The sequence below is a fragment of the Oryctolagus cuniculus genome, chromosome 17 (genome assembly GCF_051225735.1).
Source record: "Oryctolagus cuniculus isolate XC-2025 breed Fujian yellow rabbit chromosome 17, ASM5122573v1, whole genome shotgun sequence".
In the NCBI taxonomy this organism is placed as follows: Eukaryota; Metazoa; Chordata; class Mammalia; order Lagomorpha; family Leporidae; genus Oryctolagus; species Oryctolagus cuniculus.
This window is the reverse complement of record NC_142883.1, coordinates 20,409,573-20,435,929: the sequence shown is the minus strand read 5'-3', so window position 1 is coordinate 20,435,929 and position 26,357 is coordinate 20,409,573. Positions and strand designations below refer to the sequence as shown.

The following is a 26,357-nucleotide window of genomic DNA, read 5'->3' as shown; positions in this document are numbered from 1 at the left end:
AGAAACTTTCTCCAGGGGAGAAAAACTTCAAACTAGGCTACAGTTTATCGAAGAAATGGACAGAAAACATCAGGTCTTCAGCACCACCTTCTGAGAAACACATTAAATATCCTAAAAGGATGGGGCAGGCACTCAGTGTAGTGGTTGACTCACCACTTGCACCCCATTATCAGAGTGCCAAGTTCAAGTACCAGTTACTCTGCTTCTGATCCAGCTTCCTGCTAGCACACACCCTGAGAGGGAGCAGGAAATAGTTCAAGTACTTGGGTCCCTGCCACCTTCGTGGGAAACATGGATTGAGTTCTGAGTGCCTGGCCTTGGTCTAGCCCAGCCATGGTTATTGCAGGCATTTGGGGAGTGACCCGGTGGACAGAAGATCTCAATCTCTCTGTGCCTTTCAAATGAAATAATTGTTTTACAAGTTTATTTAAAAAAATTTTATAAGGTTGGACAAGATATTATCCTCAAAGGGCAGGAAAGACAGCAACCAGAGGAGAAAAACGGAAAAATCTCCCTCCCACCTCATAGAAGCGAGCGGCAGGTCCCTGCACCCCGACGCCCAACCTCACGGAGCAAAAGCTTCCTGCCCGAGCACAGTGCCTTGCTCAGGGCACACCGACTGCAGGAGAGCCCCCCGGGCCAGATTCCTCGTCTGAGGAGGGCAGGGGAAGAAGAGGTGACAGCGAACCTAGGAGTTTCTCGGCCAGCGTGGTCAGCTGCTCGATGCTCAGCCCCCGCTTCGTGGTGGAGGAGAACTGCCAGCTCAGCACCTCGGCCACTTGATCCCAGGTCCCGATCGGAGGCTTGGTGAAGAAGTTCACGTTCTGTGAAGACACCGCGGTCGCCGTTCAGACGAGGGCGTGGTGCCAGTGACCGGTGCTGGGTCCTTACCGGCGAGCCCCGGGCACCGACCTTGGGGTTGTTGGTCAGCATGTTGTACCACAGGATGGACGCCCAGGCGTTCGGCATCTGGCAGATGTTGGAGATCACCACCACGGGCAGGGAGTGGGTCTGCACAAAGTGGGGCAAGGAGTTGGGGGGTCACTGCGGCTGCCACAGCTTCCAGAGGCTGCACCCCCTCCTCACAGGCAGGGTTTGGCATACAAGGATGCGCCAGGAGGCACACCCGCTGCCAGCTCTGGCGCGGAGCGGCGCCAAGTCAGCACAACACTCCGAGGGGAGGGGACAGAATGCTGGGCAAGGCCTCGGGACGCAGGCTGCCGTCTGCACACACCCAGAAGCTCGGAAGTCACCCCCGGCTCACAGGCCGCCAAGTCCCCATTAACACCGGAAGGCATTCTCCAAAAAGTAAAGCCGCCTCTTCCCACGAAACAGCGAGGTGGGAGAAACCGCACACAGGGATTCCTGCTTTCCCAGGCCTCTGCCATGTTCCTCTGCACACTGGGACCTCCCGTATCACGTGTGTGTGCGTATTCTGAGCTCTCAGGACGCCATGCTCAAGCGGGCCACCAGGAATGTTTCAGAGAACCGAACCCCCAGCAGGGCGCTTCGCAAACGGCGACCACTGCCGCTCAGCTGGTCACGACCCCACAGCGGGGCTCTGTCCCGAGCCAGCCCTGCACAGCGTGCGGCTCACCTCCAGGTCAATCTTGAGGCCTTGGTGGTACACCTCAGTCTCAAAGGTGATCAGGTGCAGCTCCTCCGTCACAATCAGGGAGGCCTGCAGGAACAACAAGTGCACCCTGTGTCCCGCTGAGGGCAGAGTCCCGGCCTCGCGACTCGGAGCTGGGCAAGGCGCCAGGTGGCCACGCACAGACGGCCTGGGACCCGGCTCAGCGTGTGTGCCCTCCTCAATGCTAAGAGCGGGACCCGACTTTCCACTCTGTTTTGGTTCTGGTATCACACAGATCCGACGGTTATTTATAAAACGTGTATGGCACAAAGAATAACAAAACCGCGAGCTCCTGTGCGCCCACCCCCCCACCCCCCTTCAGGAAGAGACCACAGCCCCTGAGATTCTCAGCAGGCCCGTCCCTCCTCCCTCGGAAGTAGCGGCTGTCGTCCTAGCTGTTCTTAGTGTGTCTATCTGTTTCCCTAGACAGCATCTGTAAGCTTCCTTTGAGGTGTCTGGGAGCCCTGTACACGTGGAGTCTACCCCGTGTGTTCTTCTGTGCCTCAGGTCACCCACGGAGGGGTCCCTGTGGCTGTGTGCATCTGCCGCTCACTCCTGTTCAGGCTGAGCAGCGTGTGTGAGTGTAGTGCTGATGGCCGTTCGTCTGGGTCACGTTCAGAGCGCACAGGCAGGCAGCTGAGGCTCTGTGGTACCCCCTGTGCCGTCTCAGGATCTGCACTGCTGCCGTACGGCTATTCCCAAAGAGACTGGGAGAATGTCTACTCCTGCCAGCGCTGCAGCAACATTTTTGCAACAAGAGTACTAATGAATTCTCAGAAAAAGAATTCCAAATCATGTGAAAATATGCTTTTTCTGATTGTAAAAGTAAGACACTTTGTCTAAAAGGCAAATAACTAAGATGGTACAAATAATAAGATGGCACAGAGCAGCCTCAGATTCAGCAACACTGATATACAGGCACCATTTGGTGTATATTTCTCTAGAATGTTACATACACACATAATCATATTTTTAAGCAAACATACTATTACATTACTCAAATTATTTTACATTCTGCTTTTTCTAAATAAATATGCCACACACATTAAGAATGGCTTAGTGGGGGCCGGTGCTGTGGTGTAGCGGGTAAAGCTGCCGCCTGCAGTGCCAGCATCCCATATGGTCGCCAGTTCAAGTCCCTACTGCTCTACTTCTGATCTAGCTCTCTGCTATGATTTGGGAAAGCAGTAGAAAATGGCCCAAGTCCTTGGGCCCCTGCACCCATGTGGGAGACCTGGAAGAAGCTCCTGGCTCCTGGCTTCAGATCAGCGCAGCTCCGGCCATTTCGGCCAATTGGGGAGTAAACCAGCAGATGGAAGACCTCTCTCTCTCTCTCTCTCTCTCTGCCTCTCCTTCTCTGTGTTAACTCTTTCAAGTAAAATAAATAAATCTTAAAAAAAAAAAAAAAGAATGGCTTAGTGGACAAACATCAGAAAAAGCACAAGATATTCTAAGTTTTAAAAATCACTACAAACTAGTTTTAGCGCTGTTTACCTAATTTTTAAAAAGTGTACTGTTGACATCAAGAATCCAATAGTCTGGATCAATGGCAGGCAGAAGTAAGTCAGAAGGGAGAGAACAGAACAAGTTGTGCTCTTCTTTTTTCTAATTTTAACTCCGATGTACGTGTGAGGTTCACACCCTCTCTCCCACCCTCAGTGAGAAAAACAGGTCGCTGTGGCGCAGCCAGCTGGCAGCAGCTGGAAGGGGATTCGCAGAGCCCCCGCCCACGTGGGGCTCAGCTCGGGCTTTCCGCCCCCACCCTCCCAGAAGCCTCAACCCCGCTCGAGCGCCCACAGCCTGGGCACTGCCCCGCCGCACCCCGCGGCCCACCGTCCCTCTTCCGAGTGCCCACAGCTGAAAGCACAGGTGGAAGTCTCTCTGGCTAAGAGGGCTTGTTCTCTCGGACCCTGGCAAGACTTACATCACAATTGGCGCGACCCCCGTTGCCACATCTTTGCTCCCGCAGGGTCTGTAAGAAAGGTAAAGCCCGTCTGTCGTGGGAGCCCTGCCCCTCCCGCTCCGAGAAGGCCAGTGCAGACCCCTCCTCTGCAAAGGGCGGTTCAGGTCCCTCCCCCTCTGCAAAGGGCAGTGCAGGCCCCTCCCCCTCCACGAAGGGCGGCTCAGGCCCCTCCGTACCAAGTGCTTGAACTCTGCAGACAGGCTGCCGTTGTTGGACTCTTCCATGTTCATGACTTTGGTGTTTGTGCCCAGGATGTTAAACTTCCGGGATCTGAATCACAGGAGAAAAGCCAACCACACAGGTGACCGAGTGGCCAGAGGACAAAGTTAGGTCGAACAGAGCGGGAGGCCGCCTGCAGGCCGCACTCACCCTCGGAGAGCCGCCACGTCCCCGGAGTCTCTGGAAGAACACACGGCGGTTAACCAGGCGGGATGGCTTCCTTCCAAGGCCTGCTCTGACCCCGTTATTCACTGCAGGGAGAACTCCTGTGCCTGCGAGTTTCTTTAAACTATTCAGCTGGATCATTTCACGTGTGGAACACAAAACCCTGGGGCCAGCGTTGTGGCACAGCAAGTTAAGCCACCGCTGGGGACGCTGGTTCACAGACCAGCACTGCTCCCCTCTGATCCAGCTCCCTGCTAAGATGGCCCGAGTGCCTGGGCTGCTGTCACCCATGTGGGAGGCCAGGACGGAGTTCCAGGCTCCTGCAGCCACGGGGAGTAAACCAGTGGATGGAAGATCTCTGTGTCTCACCCTCTCTCTGCCTTTCAAACAAATAAATCTTTAAAAAGAAATAAAATTAAACTGGAAATACTTTTTAAAAAGTATCCCATTATCTGGTAAAGGATGGAACAAATTTTAAAAATTCACTCTTTCTATATATTCTTCAATTGTATACAATAAAAATGTGTAAATTACATTTATACAAGTAAAAATACGAAACAAAGAAAAGGCAGGGGTTGGTGGTCAAAATGGCAGCCCTCGGTCTGTGCTGCCAGCTTTGGGGTTTCGTTCAGGCACGTGACTGACAACACACTGGGAGGCTTTCGCAAACTTCTATTCATAAAACAAAGACCTCTGAATGCAGATAAAGTCTCCAAAGTTCTCATTTCTCTGTCCTTCATTTGAAAAAAGACCGAGATTGGGGTACTCACTTGTCAATGCACACTTTAATTTTAAGCTGATAATTCAACTCAGGAAATTTGACCAGCAATCTGTTAAAACATCCAATCAAAAACAGTCCATTAGGCCCCCCCATAAGGTCTGGCTGAAGAAATGCAAACTTCACAAGCCTTCATATCTAAGTGGTAAATAAATCAATCCCAATTCCTCCTCTACCCAAGGCCGTCTCTGATCTTAGACTGAGCAACACTCGTGCAGGCTGAGAAAAAGGCGGCCACAAAAGGGTAATAAAAGCCACTTAATGACAAATGTTACAGGAATGCAGGCTCTGCAGCTGTGTTCTTTCTATGAAACCTGAAACCCAACACCGTATCAAGTTTCTGAGAAGAGAAATTTCACTGCGGAAGGGCAAAAACCAAGCACACCTATTCTGACTCCAGTGAGAAAGCACCATCTCTCCCTAAGGGCCACAACCCATCTGCCTGGGTCCTCTTAGCTTTTACATTACTAAGCTTTCGTCTCTCCTGGAAAATCTTCAAGGGAAACAAGGGCCGGCCCTTCAGTTGCTGCTCGGGACACCTGTATCCCACCAAGTAGTTGGGTCCTGGCTTTGACCTGGCCCAGCTCCAGCAACTGCGGGCATTTGGGGAGTGAACCAGTAGATGAAGCTATCTTCCTCTCCTTCTCCACATTTCAAATAAATAAAAATTGGGGAATAATAATAATAAAAAAGAACAGAAAATAACTGACATCAACTTGCACCTTTGGGAGGGCAGAGGAGAAGCTGTGTCCCAAGACGCTAGGCCCGGAATCACTGGAATATTCCCAGGAGGCCTCAAAAAAGATCACTGTTCTTTCACCTTTGCCATCAGAATCAAAGAGCAAGTGGATTATGCCAACAACTTTCCAGTCCCACAGCACTGCTGCCTGCGACGCCTGGAAAGAAGCCAACTGCCCACCAACTGTGTTCTCGCCCTCAGCGTCCCTCGGCAGAACGTGCACGGAGCCCACCTGACTTTTGTGGTGAACTGGACTCCAGTCTTGATGACCAGCGGCCGGTCGGGGTGCATGGGCATGCAGGGCTGCCGCTCCACCACAAAGGCACTGCGAGGACAGAGAAGGCCACCCGTCACCGGCGGGCCAGGGACCCGCGCTCCACCCGCCATCTTCCACTTGAGGACACGAGGTTTGTTTGCTTCAGTTTGGTTTTCTCGGTCAGATGGGGGAAGGGACAAGGATGCCAAGTTACCTTTTCATCAGGTTTCGGAACAGCTCTACAATCCTCTCCTCCAGCATGGGCCGGTGCTGCACGATGGGGTCCCCTTTGTAGGATACTTTTTGTTGCAGTTCCTCCAGTTTCTTAATTTGTTGGCGAGTCTGAAGTTGAGATTCTGCTAATGAGGTTATCCTGCCAACAGCGTAAGAAAGCTACCAGTTACTGGAGTATACAAAGGAGAGTAGAAGGGAAAGGCAACAGCACAGATACAAACACCACCACTAAGAACTTCTGTAAAATAAGGGGAGTATTTTTTATTGTAGTAAAATATATATAGCATAAATTTATCATTTTAACTATTTTAAGTGTTCAGTTCAGTAGCACAGAATAAAGAAAAGGATGAGTTTAATTCCACTTTTTTTAAAAAAAATTTTATTCATTCATTTGAGAGGTAGAGCTACAGACAAGAGAGAGGGAGAGACAGAAAGAAAGGTTTTCTAACCCAAATGGCCACAACAGCCAGAGCTGGGCTGACCTGAAGCCAGGAGCCAGGAGATCCTTCTGGGTCTCCCACGTGGATGCAAGGGCCCAAGCACTTGGGCCATCTTCTACTACTTTCCCAGGCTACAGCAGAGAGCTGGGTTGGAAGAGGAGCAGCCAGGATACAAATCAGTGCCCATATGCTACAGGTGGAAGCTTAGCCTACCATGCCACAGCGCTGGCCCCTTAATTCCATTTTTTAAAAAAAGATTTATTTATTTATTTGAAAGGCAGATTGACATCTGCTTCCATCTGCTGGTTCACTCCCAAAATGGTTGTAATAGCCAGGTCTGGGCCAGGCCAAAGCCAGGAGCCAAGAACTCCATCTGGTCTCTCACATGTGTAGCAAGGTCCAAGCACTTGGGCCATCATCCTCTGCCTTCCTAGGTCACTGGCAGGAAGCCGGATAGGAAGCCGGATAGGAAGCGATGCGGCTGGGACTCAAACTCACTTCAGTTAGTACAGTAGATTCACACACAGCAGCTTAACCCCCTGCACTACAGCACTGACCCTTCTGCCTTTTTTTTTTTTTCAATAGTCTCTTTCTAAAATTTCAAATTTCAAAGAGGGGGCTGAGCAGAGAAGAAGCGGTATTAAAGCTCACACCATGAAGAGGCATCACAGGAAAGTAACAAGCATTATAGCCCAGATATTCAGATGATGAAATGTGGAATTCGGCATGTACTTTCCTCGTCTTACCTTGTCCATGTACCATTATGGCAAGAACGGAAAAAGTGGGGCCAGTGCTATGGTGTAGTGGGCTAGGCCTCCGCTTGTGGCACCGGCCTCCCATATGGGTGCCAGTTTGTGTCCTGGTTGCTCCTCTTCCAATCCAGCTCTCTGCTAATGGCCTGGGAAAGCAGTGGAGGATGGCTCAAGTGCTTGGGCCCCTGCGCCCATGTGGGAGACCCAGGGGAGGCTCCTGGCTCCAAGCTTCAGTTGGGCCCAGCTCTGGTCATTGCAACCATTCAGGGAGTGAACCAGCAGATGGAAGACCTCTTTCTGTCTCTCCCTCCCTCTGTCTGTAACTCTTATCTCTCAAATAAATAAATAAATTAAAATACTTTTTAGGGGCCAGCGCTGTGGTGCAGCAGGTTAACACCCTAGCCTGAAGGGCCAGCATTTCATGTGGGTGCCGGTTCTAGTCCCGGCTGCTCCACTTCCGTTCCAGCTCTCTGCTATGGCCCGGGAAAGCAGTAGAAGATGGCCCAAGTCCTTGGGCTCCCGCACTCGCTTGGGAGACCCAGAGGAGGAGGCTCCTAGCTTCGGATCGGCGCAGCTCCGGCTATTGGGGCCAATTGGGGAGTGAACCAGCAGATGGAAGACCTCTCTCTTTCTCTTTCTCTGCCCTCTCTGTGTAACTCTGACTTTAAAATAAATAAATAAATCTTTTAAAAATACTTTAAAAAAAAATATAACAAGCATATGGAAAAAATGAGTAGGCAGGAAGACAAAGCTGATTTAAGTCTATCACCAAGAACAGACATCAGTGTCTCTCTGATGATTTACCACTAGATTAATAAAGACTACAAGACCTCAAAGAGAGAAGGATGAGGGGGAAGGATAACTGCACCGGTTTTCTTTTTATTTTATTTAATTAATTATTTTCACTTTATTTGAAAGGCAGAGAGACAGAGAGCGAGAGAGATAGATGGAGAGAGCTCTTTCATCGTCTGGGACACTCCTCAAACACCTGCAACAGCCAGGGCTGGAGGAGGCAGAAGTCAGGAGCCTGGAACTCAGTCTGGGTGGCAGGAGCCACCGACCCTCCCCAGGCACACATTAGCAGGAAGGCGGCTGGGAAGCAGAGTGGCTGGGACTTGAGCCAAGCACTGCAACACGGGATGCAGGTGTCCTAGGGTGGCTAACCCCGTGCCGCACACCAGCCCCTGCTGCATGGGTTTCTGAGCTCTTGGTCTCTCCTCTGGCACTTCCTTTCTGCCACTGCCACAACTAAAGCTTCTTGGTTCCCGGATCAGGAAGCATTTAAAACTGCTTTCAGTAAAATAACAACACTCGAGGGGTTGGTGAGGATATGAGCGGGTAGGCGTTCTCCTGTAGAGTCATCTCAAATTTCCAGTTTCATGTTCTCTGTATCAGTTCCCTCTCGTGTCAAGATTCTTTTCATCTAAGCTTGCAAAAATGCTTGGAAGTAAAGGTAACAGAAGAACATACACAGAATGACCCTGCTAGCATAAAACTAGCACACAGATCCCTATCCATGCCTGCAACTATCCATGACAAACGGCAACATGACGGTCACTAAAATGGCAACTACTGGTACCTCTTGAATGACTGGATTTTAAAGGATTTTCATCTCCTTATTCATTTTCTGTAAGTGAACTATTTTCCCTACAAAGAGCAAGAGTTTTTTTAGACTACTAAAGTAACTAAATTTAAAAACTTGGTCTATGATGCAAGCCTTTAGCCTAGCAGCTGGGATGTCCACGTGCCACATCAGATGCCTACGTCTGGGTCTCAGCTCAGGCTCCCAATTCCAGTTTTCTGCCAGGGAGAGGCAGTGGGGAGGCTCAACTAATGGGATGCCTACCGCCTACGGGGAGACCTGAACTGAGTTCCTGGCTCCTGGCTCCAGCCCACTCCAGTCCCCGCTGCTGCCAGCCTCTGGGGAGTACACAGCAGTTGGGAGCTCGCTCGCTTGCTTGCAGGTTTTGGACAATTTTTAATGTGTCCAAACACAGTAAAAGCTTTCACTACTGGACAAAACTGGAGTATGCAAAAGGCCCAGCTCAGAGGTGAGAGCAACTCTGTGGGCCTGCAGTTAGGACCATAACTGAACAGAGCTTTCTAGAAGGAAAGGGGAAGTGTCCCTGTCATCTCTTACCAGTTTTCTAGACGGTCTAGGCAGATGTTGGGAGGGCCTCCGATGCAGGCGATCTGCTGCCGCCTCTTCCAGTCAGCCAGCTCTTCGTCCGTGAGAGTTTTCTGCACGTACTCCATTGCAGACAAAAGCCCTGCCAGCTCGCTCACAATGCTCTGGTTGAAAACCAAAACAAAGTCAGAACACATTTCCTCATTCATCTCTAACCACATTCTCTGGTCAATTCCAAAGAAGGAACTTATTAGAAACCAGCAAGTTCTGCCGTGAGGCGGCGAAAGGCTGTGTGTGCACGAGACAGCAGGGGAGGCTGTCGGAGGCCCTTACTCTCCGCATCTGGTCCAGCGCGGTGAGCATCTGTTCCAGCTGCTGCATCTTCTGCCTCGTCACGGACTGGTTGTTTCCATTCAGGTCCTGCATGTCTATAGACGGAGGAAACGCTCCTTGACCATGGCCTGAGAGCATGCTCCACCCCGCAATAACCAGGTCCTATAAGCACCAGGAGCCCCAGCACCACATGCCCTACAGTCAACTCTGAACACAGATGCAAGACAAGCCCCTGAACTCAATGCACAACCTCACTTTCTACAGGCCATTTTGCCGTTTCTGCCAGTCACTTGCCTCCTTGGCTCTTGAGGGTTTTATAGTTGAAATCAAAGTCATCCTGCAGATTCTCTACCACTTTCATTTTCTGCTCTAGATCCTGTTTAAAAAAAAAAAAAAAAACACCAAAATACAGAAGTAAAAAAAGAGATTTCCTTACAGAGAAGGAAAAGAGTTTCAGAGAACTAAAACGAAACCCAGACCTCAAAAAGGGTAGGCACAGGCCCCACACGCACATCCCCGAGAAGGCTTCTCGCCTAGGACTCGCTCACCTGCACTCTCTTGCGGACATCCTGCAGGTGCTGCTCCAGCATCTGCTGCTTCTCCGTCACCACAGCAGCCGTGGGGTGGTTGGCCTGGCCTCCTTGCTGCCCAAAAGGAGTGACATACATGTGAAGACATGACACACAGAATGACAAGTGCCCTCGTCCACTCGCCATCCCACTCCACCTCCTTCTCCTGTTTGGCTCGAGACGCCACTGCCATTGTGACAGGAAAGGAAACAGAAGTCATCCAGGTGTCCCACATAGGTGACAGGGACCTAAGGACCTGGACCACCTTCTCCTGCCTTCCCAGGTGCATCAGCAGGAAGCTGAATCAGAAGCAGCATAGCCGAGACTCAAACCACACTCTGATATGGGATGGCACCATCCCAAGTGGTGGCCTAACCTGCTCTGCCACAACGCCAGCCCCTGTGTGGGTAGCTTTTTACAGACATGTCATAGCATAAACCCACTCCATGTATTGAACCAGGAAACTCCATGGGTTTTTTTTGTTGTTGTTGTTTTTGTTTGTTTGTTTGTCTTTTTGACAGGCAGAGTAGATAGTGAGAGAGAGAGACAGAGAGAAAGGTCTTCCTTTTTGCCGTTGGTTCACCCTCCAATGGCCGCCGCGGCCGGCGCGCTGCGGCCAGTGCACCGCGCTGATCCGATGGCAGGAGCCAGGAGCCAGGTGCTTTTCCTGGTCTCCCATGGGGCGCAGGGCCCAAGCACCTGGGCCATCCTCCACTGCACTCCCTGGCCACAGCAGAGAGCTGGCCTGGAAGAGGGGCAACCAGGACAGAATCCGGCACCCCGACCGGGACTAGAACCCAGTGTGCCGGCGCCGCAAGGCGGAGGATTAGCCTAGTGAGCCGCGGCGCCAGCCGAAACTCCATGTTGAACTAAGGCATGATCCCTGCCTTCATTGAAAGTTCACAAAGGTAGGCAAATCAAAAATTCACAATTAAAAAATTTTAAAAGATTTATTTATCTATTTGGGGGGCAGAGTTACACACACACACATACAGAGAGAGAGAGAGAGAGAGAGAGAGAGAGAGCGCACAACGAATCTTTCATCTGCTGCTATTGGATGTCCCCAAAAGAGGGCCCAACATGCCAGCGTCAGAGGCGGCCATTCTCTCCCTTTCTGGGGGGTCCTCTGAGAAGTCCTGGGAAGGTGACCCCCAACCAGACTTATTCTCCCCTTAGTGGGAGTGACTCATCTGATTGCTAAGAATAAGACAAAGACTCTGTGTGCACAGAGATCTTCAAAGAGCTAACATGTAAGCTGGTGCCTCCCTCCTCTCAGGCTGGTGGTCCTGAGACACCCCTGGGATGGGAGTGAGGCTTGGTTTCTAAAAGCACTTCTTTTTTAAAGATTTATTTATTTATTTGAAAGGTAGAGTTGAGAGAGAGAGAAAAGGAGCAGGGAGAGACAGAGAGAGAGGTCTTCCATCCACTGGTTCACTCCCCAACTGGCCACAATGGCCAGAGCTGAGCTGATCAAAAGCCAGGAGCCAGGAGCCTCTTCCAGGTCTCCCACATGGGCGCAGAAGCCCAAGCACTTGGGCCATCTTTTGCTGCTTTTCCAGCTGCATCAGCAGGAGCTGGAATTGGAAGTAGAGTAGCCGGGACCTGAACCAGCGCCCATATGGGATGCCAACACTGCAGGCAGTGGCTTTACCAGCTACGCCACAGCACCGGCCCCTAGAAGCAGTTATAGAGGCCTCCCTCTCCATGTTCAATGTTAGTCTATGGTCTCTGTCGTGCCATGTGGAGGGGCTGTTAGCAGACCCAATCTTTCCGCCCCAAGATCCAACTCAGGGGACAGGCACCAGAGGGCCCTGTGGTTACCAGCTCAAGCCATGCTTTCCAGGTGACCTAACATGCTTTCTGACTAAGAGTACAGCTGATATTTTAACCTATATTCAACTCCCACGTCGATTTCTCAACTGGTACTGTACTTGAAGGGAGCAAACAGATGTGATCAGTCACTGCCCACAGAAACCAGCCTCGAACACCTTTGGGGGAACTTCATTGGCTCCTCCCTGCTTCCAGGTGCAAACATCTGGGCCCAGCACCCAAGACACTTCACACAGTCTCAGAACAATGTAAGCCTCCCCTCTCTGGGCTTCAGCTGCCCCTTGCCACCCACACTGCTCTCAACACAGCGTGTTTTCACAGCGTAGCTCCCCCGACACACACCATCGCTCGGCCTGGCGTGTGCTGCTGTCCAAGCACACCTGAATCCTTCACCATCCAGTGCAGTAGAAGTGTTCACTCCCCTGCGAAGTCTTCTTCAACTTCCTTAGACAAAATGACTCACATCCTCCTCTGTGCTTTTCTTGCTTTGAGTGTTTGTGAATCTATAATCCCAGCTAGCTGAGAGCCCTGAGGAGCAGGGGCTACATCTACCCTCCTATTGCTTGTTGTTTGCCCATACCAGGTATTTAAAAATATGCCAGATGATGAAAACAGAGGGAATATAGTGAGGCCTGGGCTGGGGCCGCAAGTATCTCCCTTACAGCTCTATGTCAGGGGCTGCAACCTTTTCATCTGGGAGGTAAACACTTTTACCTTGCTGGGTCTCACAGACACCACCCCAAATACCCAGTCACGTTACAGCATCAGGAAAGCAGCCATGATGATGCATGGATGAATGTGGGTGGGTTCCAAAATATCTCAATTAGATTTGAGCTATGGTCACTGTTTTCAGACCCTGGATTAGAGTAGTAAAAATATCCCTGAGGGACTGGCATCATGATAGCAGATAAAGCAGCTGTCGGCAAAGCCAGCAACCCATATGGGCACCTGTTCATGTTCTGCCTGCTCACTTCCAGTCCAGCTCCCTGCTATGGCCTAGGAAAAGCAGAAGATGGCCCAAGTGTTTGGGCCCCCAGCCCAGTGCCCGCTGTTGTGGCCATCTAGGAGTAAACCAGAGGATGGAAGATCTCTCTATGCCTCTCTCTCTGGTACTGTGACTTTCAAAGTAAATAAATAAATCTTTAAAAAAAAAATGTATCTTGAGGGGCCAGCACTGTGGCGCAGTGAATTAATGCCCTGGCCTTCGAATGGTTAAGTTAAGAGATGAAAATTCTGTTATGTGTGTTTTATACCATAATCTTAAAAAGGGGGGAAGGGGGGAGAAAAAGAAGTCTCTAATTATAGGACATTAAAGAAAACCCCTCAGATAAAATTTTAAAAATCTCCTATAACCAATTAATGATTCGATACATATTCTTCTAAATTTTTTCTCATATATACCAATAATATATGCATATTATACATGATCAGTTTTGCATTTATGCATCCAATCGTCTCTTCCATCACATCTTCTAACTGTTACTGTTACTGCTGTACACACTACTGAGTCATAAAATAAGGGGCCTTTCTGGATTCTTGCTACTGTAGCTCCAATGGTTTTGTTCTCTTGGGTCTTCTAGGAAGACCTGGCTTTGGTAAACAATGGTAATTTTGTCTCTTGCTTTCCCACAGTTGTACCCCCCATCTCTCTTTCAGTCTCTTAGCATTGGCTTAATCCTTCAGAGAAGTAGCAATGGTGGCAGGCATCCTTATTTTTTTTACTTTTTAAGGAGAATACTTCAGCCTTTTACCATTTTGCCTTACGCTCTGTTTGGTTTCTGATGAATATTCTTTATTGTGTTAAGAAAGTCGTATCAAGGCCCATGTTGTGGTACAGTGGGTTACGTGGGCACTTATAACACTGTTGGAGTCCCCGCTACTCTGCTTCCAATCGAGGTTCCTGCTAACATGTCTGGGAAGGCAATGGATGTTGACCCAAGTGGTTGGGCCCTGCCACCCCTGTGGGAGACCAGCACAGAGTTCCTGGTTCCCGCCTTTGCTCTGGACCAGACCTGGCTGTTGGAGTCAAACCAGTGGATGTAAGATCTGTCTCTCCCTCTTCTTCTCTGAAGCTGTGCCTTTTACATAAATAAATCTTTTAAAGTTCCTTATTTTTTAAAATCTGGAATTGATACTGGATTTTGTAATCCAACAAAAATATTACTGTTTTTCTTAGCTTACTAATTCATTATATTAATTTATAATGTTGAACCATCCTTGCATTCCTAGAATATAAATCATGCTTTGTAGAATATGCAGGATGTAAAAATACTAACCATTTTCTTTATTTATATTGTGTTTTTTAGGCTTTGACAAGATGATTGTTCTAGCCCCATAAAATGAGCTGGAACCATCTCTTGTTTTTCTATACTTTGAAAAAATCTGAATGACACTGGACAAATACATATCATGAATGTCTTCCAGACAGATGCTTTAAACCTGTGAGCCGACTGGCTCTTTCGGGAGGATGAGGGGTGGTGTGTGTGTGTGTGTGTGTGTGTGTGTGTGTGTGTGTATGTGTGCACGCACGCGCGCAAATCTTCCCATGTATTTGTATGGTTAGTGATCTGTTTTTCCCCCTTCTTTTCTGATAGATTTAATAGCTTATGCTTTGTCACATTACACAGCTGTTTGAGTTTCCACTTCTCAGACCAGTGCTTTGTCTTCTCCGTCTTACCTGGGCTGCAGTGGCTGCTGTCTGGAGGAGCCGGGACTCTTCCCACAGGCACCGTGCCACGATTCGGGCAATCTCCATTGGCTTCTCGAGATACCTGCTCTGTAAGGAGGACAGGAAGAACATGAAGAGCAGCCGCAGACCAGGGAGCTGGGCGGAACCTCCTCGTCAACTGAGGACTGCGTGCCATTTACTACAAGGCCTGAGAGCCTGGCAGAAATCAGTGGGGGAGGAAAGGAAGGAAAGAAACAGGCAGGCAGGCAGGATGAACTGTGTGTGTCTGCGAGAGAGGCACGCTGGTCTGAGTCCTGGCACAGAGGATTTTGTCAAGGAATCCAATCCTGGGCAAACTCAACATTTAAAGCAAGAGTCAGCTGTCTGAGCTGAGGCCCTGGTGCTACTACCCTGCTGGCACGACAGGATTCATGTCACAACCACCACCACACGACTGCAACTGCTAGGACAGAAGTGACTCGAGGCAGGGGTATTTGGGGACAGAGTCTCATTACTTAGCCAAATGAGAAAAAGAAGCACTTCCAGGAAAGAGAGCTAAAACTATCCTCCGCAGGCCCGGTGTCCCTCCTCCTGTTTCTCATCGTACCTGAAGGAACTGCTTGATTCTTCGCAGATTGTGCTGATAGAGAACATTGGACTCTTGCAGGAAGCGGCTATACTGCTGGTCAATCTCACCCAGGAGATTATGGAACACCAACGTAGCATGCGATTCTTTGCTGGCCGCATATGCCCTAGGAGAGAACGATGAAAAATGATTCTGAACGTTTCACACATACGCACACACACACATGCACACAAATGGAAATCAGCATCAAGGAGGAAAAGGAGCCAGTGTTTGGTCCAGCAGTTAAGACGCCTACATCCCACAATACAGTGTCTGCGTTCAATTCCTGGCTCTGGCTCCTAACTTCTTAAAGATTTATTTATTTATTTGAAAGTCAAAGTTGCAGAGAAGGGGAGGCAGAGGCAGAGAGAGAGAGCGAGAGGTCTTCCATCTGCTGGTTCACTCCCCAAATGGCCAAAAACAGCCAAGGCTGGGCTAGACCAAAGCCAGGAGCCAGGAGTTCTTCCAGGTCTTCCACACGGGTGCAGGGGCCCAAGGACTTAGGTCATCTTCCACTGCTTTCCCAGGCCATATCAGAGAGCTGGATTGGAAGTGGAGCAGCTGGGTCTCAAATGGGCACCGGTATGGGATGCTGGCCCTGCAAGCAGTAGCCTTACCTGCTATGCCATAGTGTTGGCCCTGAAGATCTACTTCTACCAAGGTAGGCATGACAATTAAGACACCACTAAGGACACCTGCATCCCACATGGGAGTGCCAGCTATTCTGCTTCCAACTTAGCTTTCTGATAACACACACCCTGGAAGGCAGCAGGTGATGGCTCAAGTGGGTCCCTGCCACCCACATGGGAGACCCAGATGGAGGTCTGGGCTCTTGGCTTTGGCCTGGCCTAGCCCAGGCTGTTACAGGCATTTGGAGAGTGAATTAGCAAATGGAAGATCTATCTCCTCTCTCTCACTCTGTTTCTCTCCCTTACACACACACACACACACACACTTTTTCAAATAAAGTGAAAAATGTTTTTAAAATTCTCTACCCTCTCTCTGGAGAATCAGAAGACACAAAGGAACCCCCCCCCCCCCCCAAGTAAATGAAATCCAATCAAGCTTCAAGACGTCTACCTCCAAGCAGGCTGTTTCAGTCCCAAAGACTCTTGCCCCTAGGCCCTTCTAACATAGAAATGCTTTAAAAGACTAAAGGTACCTCTTACCTCCTGTTCTGTATCCCACATTGCCTGTCCTCATAAGTTTTTCAACAAAATAGTCAGCAAAGCATGAAGCCAAAACAGATCAGGTGCCTGGAATCAAGCCCAAACCCAGCAGTCCGGAAGCTTCTCAAGGAGGACTTACCAGTCTTGACTCTCAATCCACGGGGCCAGGAACTGCCGGAGCTCCATGGGGAAGCTGTCGCTGTACAGCTGGTGCAGCTGCTCCAGGTACCGCGTGTCGAGTTGCTGGAGCTGATTCCATTGGGCCATCCTGCGGAGTCAGGGATGCCACCTGGAACACAACGTGCATGGTTATCACATGCCCACAGGGTGGACAACCTAGAAATAACCCATCAGCACAGGCGTCAGGGCTGTGATAACGGATAAAGACACTTCGGGAGGGATCCTGCACATTTCTCCAAGTTCAGAACGACAGACACATTCACAGACACATCTCTACCTCTGGAATACCAGAGGTATTAATACTGCTGCTTTTAACCTGGCCTGATGCCGAGTTCCAGACTCCACATCAGAGGGCTGTGAAGGTGAAAAGTTACTTAAGTTCCAGGTTTCTACTTCCTCATCTATAAAGTAGAGATCATAACGCCTACTTCTTGGGGTTACTGAGAAAACATTTCTAAAGCACCCAGCTAAGTGTATGGCACACAACAGATGCTCAGTGTCACTTCTTACTCTCCACCCCATAGCCCTTTTAGGCGACTGGGGAGCTATACACATTAAACTGTACTGAGAGCAAAATGAGGAATGTAGAGGACAGAGAGTTAATTCCAAAACTACAGGTTTACAAGGGTGAGGATGTGCTTTGGATTCCCCCATTTAAAGAAGAGTAATTTTATTTTTTGATGAGAAAGAAAGAAAGCTAAATACCAGACATACAAATTATCCCCAGGTTCATGACTATCCAAGTGAAATGCTCAGCTAATCAACTCTAGTCCTCTTTCTGAACAGTTTGGATAATGGAAACATCAATACCCACCAGGTACTCTTATGAAGTTCTAAAAATAACTGTAAGACTAAGGTCTAGGCCGGTGCTGTGGCTTAATAGGCTAATCCTCCACCTAGCGGCACCGGCACACCGGGTTCTAGTCCCGGTCGGGGCGCCGGATTCTGTCCCAGTTGCCCCTCTTCCAGGCCAGCTCTCTGCTGTGGCCAGGGAGTGCAGTGGAGGATGGCCCAAGTGCTTGGGCCCTGCACCCCATGGGAGACCAGGATAAGTACCTGGCTCCTGGCTTCGGATCAGCGCGGTGCGCCAGCCGCAGCGCACCGGCCGTGGAGGCCATTGGAGGGTGAACCAACGGCAAAGGAAGACCTTTCTCTCTGTCTCTCTCTCTCACTGTCTACTCTACCTGTCAAAAAAAAAAAAAAGACTAACGTCTATACAGATCAAGGTATACTGAGCTGGTTCTCTGGGATGCTGAGAACACTTAAGGAAAGAGCAAATACCTAGAACTATTTAACTAGAGTTCTTCATTTGTTTATCAGAGAAGACATGAAGAAGCACCTAATTACAGACTGGCCTTTTCATGAAAACAGTCCGCAGGGCCAGCATTGTAGCACAGCAGGTTAAGCCTCCACCAGTGATGCTGGCCTCCCATATGGGCACTGGTTCAAGTTTTGGCTGCTCCACTTTTGATCCAACTCTTGGCTAATATACCTGGGAAAGCAGTAGAAGATGGCCCAAGTTCTTGGGGCCCTGCACCCATGTGGGAGACCTGGAAGAAGCTCCTGGCTCCTGGCTTTGGCCTGGCCTAGCCCCTGGCTATTGCAGCCATTTGGGGAGTGGACCAGCAAATGTTAGATCGCTGTCTCTCCCTCTCTCTAACTCTGCCTTTCAAATAAATAAATCTTTTTTTTTTTTTTTTTTTTTTAAATTAGCAGGGCCGGCGCTGTGGTGCAGCGGGTTAACGCCCTGGCCTGAAGTGCCAGCATCCTATATAGGCGCCGGTTCTAGTCCCGGCTTCTCCTCTTCCAATCCAGCTCTCTGCTGTGGCCTGGGATAACGGAAGAAGATGGGCCAAGTGCTTAGGGCCCTGCACCCACGTGGGAGACTGGGAAGAAGCTCCTGGCTCCTGGCTTCGGATCGGCTCAGCTCTGGCCATTGCGGCCAACTGGGGAGTGAACCAGTGGATGGAAGACCTCTCTTCTCTTTCTGCCTCTCCTCTCTCTGTGTAACTCTGACTTTCAAATAAATAAATAAATCTTTTTAAAAAATAGCAAACTAGTGATAAAAATCAACAGATCTTATGTTCTCAAAGCAGAAACCTGACTGCTGAACCGTTCTGAGCCGGAACTGAGGACTGTGTGAAGTCCTCCCTCCTCCAGGGAGGGTCAGGCACAGACCATCGCCCTTGCTGCCAAGAAGACAGCATCGACAGGTGCAGTGCTCCAGCACATACTCTGGGAAGCACAGGGAGCACCTCCCTGGCAGTCTGCGCAGTGAACAACTAATCTAAGGCAGCAGTGTCCGACAGATGTAAAATACAAGGGCTGACACGGCACAATGAATCGGTTACGTTTACAACACTGGCACCCTACGTCAGAGCACCAGTTTGAGTCCTGGCTGTTCTGCTTCCACTCCATCGCCCTGGTAACGCACCGGGGAAAGCAGCAGAGACTCAGATGGAGTTCCAGGCTCCTGGTTTTGGTCAGGTCTAGCCCCGGCCATTGTGGCCATTTGAGGAGTAAACCAGCAGGTGGAAGATCTGTCTCTACTTCTCTTCCTCTGTCACTTTGCCTTTCAAATAATTTTTTTGAATCTTTAAAAAAAATTAACAAGTAAAATAAAATACAAGACAGATGAAATTTTAATTCTTGGGGCTGGCATTGTGGCACAGTGGGTTAAATCACTGCCTATAACACCAGCATCCCATATGGGCACCAGTTCGAGTCCTGGATGCCCCACTTCCAATCCAGCTCTCTGCTGATGTGCCTGGGAAAGCAGTGGAAGATGCCCCAACTATTTGGGCCCTTACACCCACATGCGAGAACGAGAAGAAGCTCCTGGCTCCTGGCTTCAGTCTGGCCCAGCCCCAGCTGTCGCAGCCATTTGGGGAGTGACCCAGCAAATGGAAGAGCTCTTTCTCTCTTCTTGAACTATGCCTATCAAATAATTTTTTTTTTTTTCAAAAAAAAAAAAGACAATTCTTTTAGTAGTCATATTTTTAAACCAAAATGTTATCAGCTGAACATATAATCATGGAAAAATTGAGATACTTTCCACTCTTTTAGTGTACTAAGTTTCTAAAATTCAGTGTGTACTTAACACTTAGAGCATATATCACAAGTATTTAAGCACCAAGGACTTGAATTCCACTGGTGAAAGTTTACTAAAGCTAAGAATGAGAATGGCAGAGAGTATCTGAGAAAGTTCATGGAAAATGGAATTAAGCTAAGTTTATTATGGAGTGGTTGTTTGGTAGAGTTGTTAAGACTCTGGTTCAGATACCCACATCCTATTTTGGAGTCCCTTTCAAATAAAATGCAATAAAGGTTCATTCTTCAAATTCCTCACTGGCCAGGGCTGGGTTGGGCCAAACCTGGGAGCCAGGAACTCAACCCAGATCTCCCGTGTGGGTGGCAGGAGCCCAACCATTTAAGCCATCACTGCCGCCTCCCAGGGTCTGCATGAGCAGAAAGCTGCAATCAGGAGCTGGGAGCAGGGACTGAACCCAAGTACCCCAAGTGAGATGCAGACATCTCAAGTGATGCAAATCTTTTTGAAACCTATGTATTGTATCTTATAATATGCATTTTCCATAAACTTTTTGAAGATCAAATATTGAGGACTCATGCCATAAATTAACTAAATCTCCCACCAGTGTTGAAGAAGAACAAGTTTGCTGGACATTTGCGGTTCTTTTTAGTGTTGTTGTCTTCAACAATGCCTTCCCTCTTCTCAGGCAATTCCTCAAACACTGTCAGCTACTACTTAACAATACCACTGGCCATAGCCCAAGGCTAAGCTGCCAGGTAACCAGGCAGTGGCAACACCAGCACCAAGCTGGAATGAAAGCAGTGGTTGGAGGGCATGCTGTGTGCTGAAGCACTGGAACCAGGGTCTGTGTGTATTACCCTCAGTAGGAAATCAAAGGCCACGAGACCTCTGTTAGCAATATTCATGTTAGCAACACGTTAAAATCTGCCTCGCAGACTCACAGCACCATCATCTATCTGCCTTCAGGACTTGACTTGCACAGAAATCTGTACAAGATACCAACTTAGGTAGGTTCTGCTCTATGTAAACTCACTGAAACTACACCTACGTAGTCCAATATGGTAGTCACTAGCCAGATGTGACTACTGAGCACTTGAAATCTGGCTGCTTCAAACAGAGATAGGCTGTAAGGATAAAATATACACTGATGGTGCTGGGGTGGGGGGGCAGGCTGGCGCTGTGGCTTAGCAGGTACAGCTGCCACCTGTAGTGCTGGCATCCCATATGGGCACCAATTCGAGTCCCAGCTGCTCTACTTCCATCCGGCTCTCTATGGCCTAGGAAGGCAGTGGAAGACGGCCCAAGTCCTTGGACTCCTGCACCCACGTGGGAGACCCAGAGGACGCTCCTGGCTCCTGGCTTTGGATCAGCCCAGCTCCAGTGATTGCAGCCATTGGGAAATGAACCAGTATATAAAAGACCTCTCTCTCTCTCTGCCTCTACCTTTCTACCTTTCAAATCAATCAATCAATCTATATATATTATAGACTTATATAACACTTTATATATTAATGTATACATATACTTTATATATATGAGTGGGATTTGGCCTAGCATTAAAGCAGCCCACATGCCATATCGGGGTGCCTGGGTTTGATACCTGGCTCTACCAACTTCCTGCTAATGTGCACCCTCGGAGGCAGCAGGCGATTGCTTCAAGTGCTTGGGTCTCAACTACTCACATGGAATACCCAGTGGAGTTCTGGGCTCCTGGCTTTGGCCTGGCCCAGCTCAGGCTATTGCAGGTATTTGGGAAATGAACTAGCAGGTGGAAGATCTCTTATCTCTGTCTCTCTTTCAAATAAAGCAAAATAAATTTTATTAGAAAACTCATTTCACCATTTCTTTTTTACTCCTTTTAATGTGGCACCACAAACTTGAACATTACATGTGACGTGCATTCTATCTTTATTGGATGCTGTGGCTTTAGACTATGTAATTAAAAGGCTGTATTTCTCCTGATTAAAAATTTAAAGAACTAGTACCTGTTTTACATAATAAATTCTAGTTTTATAAATTAAAAATAGATTTAATTGCTTGTTTTAGATAAATATATGGAGTTGTCACAGTCTCCTCCCTAAAGTTGCAACATAAAATTTAATCTGCTTCCCACTACACCTGCTTGATTATACATTAACACTGGAGTCATCCATGAATATCCGAATTTCCAACTAGCACATCATAAAATACATCGAATAAAAACTGTCTGATTCATTTTGACTCCATAACTAAAAGGGTTTTTTGTTGTTGCTGTTTGATGCTTTATTTAGGGACAAAGGAGGGCTAGTAAGTAGTAAAATAATTTTTTTTTAGATTTATTTATTTAGGGGCAGACCCCATGCGTGGCAGGTAAAGCCACAGCCCACAGTGCTAGCATCCCTTATGGACTCTGGTTTGAGTCCCAGCCACTCCACTTCTGATCCAGCTCTCTACTATGGCCTGGGAAAGCAGAAGATGGCCCAAGTCCTTGGACCTTTGTGGGAGACACAGAGGAAGCTCTTGGCTCCTGGTGTTGGATTGGCCCAGTTCCAGTTGTTGAGGCCATGTGGGGAGTGAACCAGCAGATGGAAGAATGCTCTCTCTCTCTCTCTCTGCCTCTGCCTCTCTGTAACTCTGCCTTTCAAATAAATAAATAAATTTTTAAAATAATTTAACTTAGTTAACTTAAATCCCAAGAGAAGACAGTACTTTCAAGGAGAGCACTGGGCAACTTCGTAAACAGCATCTACTTACAGGCTGCTTATTATAAAACATATTTAACAACAGCCACAGGTAATCAGACCAAACATTCTTCATGAGACCAGCACATCTTTAAGAGATGACTAGCCAAGTTATCTGGGGAAAATCACTGCTGTAATTGTTTTACTGGAAAAATTCTTAAAGAACTTATGTCATAATCTCAATTCTGGCTTTTCAAATTTCAAGTTAATCTGAAGAATTCCACTAAGTACTAACTAAAGTATTTCTTATCTATGGCATAATTCTAAGCTTATGATTTAATAACTACTTCACTGAACCCTAGAACATACAAAGTGACAGTCTAACAATCTGAGTGCCAGCACTATTCAGGGTGCACAGGAGAGATGTGAGACCCCCCGCCCCCCCAAGACAACAGTGGCTAGTTTAGGGCATTACACAGAGCTCAATTATCTCAAAGCATCTACCATGCTTAGGTGAGCAGATAGTACACACCAGCAGAAAAAGGAAAGGTAAGTGTGATCCGAGAACTGAAGAGAAAAGGAAACCAAAAATGAAACAGCAACTCACCAAAGGCTTTCTCGACTTTTAAAAACAGGAATTTCTCAGCCCCTTGGGAATAACCTACCAACAAGTCATAAGGCTGACAACCATTGTCTAAAGGGGAACTTATTACTGTAAAGACCACTAAAAAAGTTTGATCAAAATCACGGTTCTCATATATACATATCTCAATGTAAAGGAGCCAAGTGATGTTAAACACAGGACCACCTCCAAAAGGGGCTCATATAATTAAACTTCATAATTATTTGAAAGACAGAGTTACAGAGAGAGAGCTTTGCATCTGCTGGTTCACTCCCCAAATGACTGAAACAGCCAGGGCCGAGTCAGGCCAAAGACAAGGGCCAGGAGCTTCTTCCAGGTCTCCCACATGGATGGCAGAGGTCCAAGGACTTGGGCCATCTTCCACTGCTTTCCCAGGCCATTAGCAAGGAGCTGGATCAGAAGTGGAGCAGCCAGGACTCAAACCAGCACTCATATGCGATGCTGGCATTGCAGACATCAGCTTAACCCGCTATGCAACAATGCCAGCCCCCACTAAACTTTTTTTTAAAATGAAGTCTTGAACTTCACACTCATGCACCAGTAGATTTATGACATGGGAAAGGAAAGGTGAAGAGAGACAAAAATCAGCTGCAAACAGTAACACACAACAGAAAGTGACCCAAAGAAAATTTCTGTTCCATCTTGCAATGTGTCACAACATTTTCTTTGGGTGTTATCCATACTTTGTACCAGAAATACCTAGATCTTAAATAGAATACACTCTTTTTGTCTGTTGCGTACATGAAGCTACTCCTGGCCATCAGGAAAGACCCAGTAACTAAGGCAACAGGAATAAGTACTGTTAAGATAGTTTAGGGGCCAGCGCTGTAGCGTAGCAGATAAAGCCACCGCCTGCAGTGCCGACATCCCATATGGACGCCGATTCAAGTCCTGGCTGCTCCACTTCTGATTCAGCTCTCTGCTATGGCCTGGGAAAGTAGTAGAAGATGGCCCAAGTCCTTGGGCCCTGCACCCACATGGGAGACCTGGAAGAAGCTCCTGGCTTCTGGCTTTGGATCCGCGTAGCTCCAGCTGTTAAGCCATCTGGGGAGTGAACTAGCAGGTGGAAGACCTTTCTCTCTGTCTCTCCCTCTCCTTCTCTCTCTGTGTAACTCTGACTTTCAAGTAAATAAATATATCTTTTTTTAAAAAAATGAAGATATATATGTTTAAAAGACTATGCAAGTAATAACGACCAGGATTTGGCTCTGCTAACTCATGCAGACATTTCAACCTCAAAGTCTTATGTCAATCATTAATGGATTAACACCAATGGGCGATAGGTTAGGGTGGAGACCTAATCTAACTGTGCTGGGAGATGCGGCCAGTGAGAGGTCTTTAGGTCACTGGGGCACTGCCCTCAGCAAGCAGGTCTCCTGGGAAGGTTGGTTATTTAAGCTGTTTGGTCTAGCTTCTCTCTCTGCTCCCTGGCTCTCCACTTGATTGCTCCTCCACACTCCCCACCAGAATAATGGGGCATCTGATCAGCTGTGAGCCTCCAATCCGTAAGCCACAGTGAACCTCCTTTCCAAGAGGCTCCTCTAGGTGCCTTTGTTAAGGAACAAAAAGCTAATACACTCATCATGGAAAATGCAGAGAATCACCCAAATCTCACTATCCAGAACTACAGCGGACATGTAGACAGAATTCCATTTGTGTGTATTTCTTTTTCTTTTTCTTTTTTTTTTTAAGATTTATTTATTTGAAAGTCGAGTTACCCAGAGAGAGAAGGAGAGGCAGAGAGAGTTCACTCCCCAATTGGCTACAGCAGCTGGAGCTGCGCTGATCTGAAGCCAGGAGCTTCTTCCTGGTCTTTCACATGGGTGCAGGGCCCAAGGACTTGGGCCAACTTCCACTGCTTTCCCAGGCCCTAGCAGAAAGCTGGATTGGAAGTGGAGCAGCCGGAACTTGAACCGGTGCCCATATGGGATGCCAGCACTGCAGGTGGTGGCCTTTCCCACTATGGACAGTGCTGGCCCTAGTCTTTGTTCTATAAAGAATTATTTATTTGGGGCTGGCGCTTTGGCACAGCGGGTTAACGCCCTGGCTAGAAGCGCCAGCATCCCATATGGGCGCCGGTTCGAGACCCGGTTGCTCCACTCCCAATCCAGCTCTCTGCTAGGGCCTGGGAAAGCAGTGGAAGATGGCCCAAGTCCTTGGGCCCCTGCACCCACATGGGAGACCTGGAAAATGCTCCTGGCTCCTGGCTTCGGATTGGCTGAGCTCCAGCCATTGCGGCCAATTGGTGAGTGAACCAGCGGATGGAAGAGCTCTCTCTCTCTCTCTGCCTCTCCTCTCTGTAACTCTTTCAAATAAATAAATAAATCTTAAAAAAAAAAAAAGTAGTATTTATTTCCAAGACAGAGCGACAGAAAGAGGAGAGAGAGGGGGAGAGACAAAGAGATCTTCCATCTGCAGGTGCACTCCCCAAATGGCCACACAGCCAGGGCCAGGCCAGGCCAGGCCAAGTCCAAGAACTCCATCCTAGTCCCTCACACAAGTGGCAGAGACTCAAGTACTTGAGTCATCAGCTGCTGCCTCCCTGGTGCATTGACAGGGAGCTGCATCAGAAGTGGGTAGCTGGACTTGAACTTGTGCTCTGATGTGGCATGCAGACATCCCAAGTAACACCTTAACCCACTGTCCAACATCCTCCCCTCCCTCAAGCAGTGTTTTAAGCTCCCAGCATATATTTACTTAACTCATTTCATCTTTGCAACAATTTATTAAAAAGACAGTTTATCCCATTTTATAGAGGAAGAAATTGAAGCTCAGAATTTTAAGTGTTTACCCAAAGTCACTTCTCTGGTTTGGATATGGTTTGTCCCATAAAGTGTTAGAAGTCTGGTCTCCAGTGTGGCAGTGGTAAGGCAATGGAAATTTTAAGGACCTGCGCAGGTGGTGTGGTGCAGCAGACTAAGCCACTGCTTGCAACACACCAGCATCCCTTAGAGTTCTGGTTCATGGCCGGGCTGCTCTGCTTCCACTCCATCTCCCTGCTAATATGCCTGGGAAAGCAGTGGAGAAGGGCCCAAACGCTGGGTCCTGGCCACTCATGTGGAGACCCAGGCAGAGTCCAGGCTTCTGGTTCAGCATGGACCAAGCCCTGGGCATTGCAGTTATTTGGGCAGTGAACCAGCAGATGGAAGCTTGCTTTCTCACTCTCTCTCTCTTTCTCTCTCCCCCTCCCTCCCTCCCTCCCTCCCTCCCTCCCCAACTCTCCTCTTTCTCTGTCACTCTGCCTTTCAAATAAATAAAATAAATCTTTAAAAAAAAAAAGATTTGAAAGGCAGAGTGACAGAGAGAGAGAGAGGAGAGAGA

At 48.4% G+C, this 26,357-nt stretch overlaps 1 protein-coding gene across 4 annotated transcripts in view; it reads right to left on the bottom strand.

Moving 5' to 3' along the window:
* Positions 1-26,357, bottom strand: part of STAT3 (signal transducer and activator of transcription 3) — a 60,159-nt gene that overhangs the window by 7,782 nt on the left and 26,020 nt on the right. For all 4 annotated transcript variants that reach the window (XM_051824988.3, XM_051824991.3, XM_051824990.3 and 1 more), the window contains exons 2-17: positions 16,641-16,790; positions 15,315-15,459; positions 14,717-14,815; positions 10,189-10,284; positions 9,935-10,016; positions 9,641-9,735; positions 9,320-9,471; positions 5,968-6,126; positions 5,730-5,822; positions 4,751-4,810; positions 3,966-3,995; positions 3,773-3,866; positions 3,558-3,605; positions 1,598-1,681; positions 913-1,011; positions 689-824 (exon numbers count right to left, since the gene is read on the bottom strand). In XM_051824988.3, coding sequence (XP_051680948.1) covers positions 689-824; positions 913-1,011; positions 1,598-1,681; positions 3,558-3,605; positions 3,773-3,866; positions 3,966-3,995; positions 4,751-4,810; positions 5,730-5,822; positions 5,968-6,126; positions 9,320-9,471; positions 9,641-9,735; positions 9,935-10,016; positions 10,189-10,284; positions 14,717-14,815; positions 15,315-15,459; positions 16,641-16,768 — 1,600 coding nt within the window. In that variant the 5' untranslated portion in view covers positions 16,769-16,790. The remainder of the gene's footprint in view (positions 1-688; positions 825-912; positions 1,012-1,597; positions 1,682-3,557; positions 3,606-3,772; positions 3,867-3,965; positions 3,996-4,750; positions 4,811-5,729; positions 5,823-5,967; positions 6,127-9,319; positions 9,472-9,640; positions 9,736-9,934; positions 10,017-10,188; positions 10,285-14,716; positions 14,816-15,314; positions 15,460-16,640; positions 16,791-26,357) is intronic.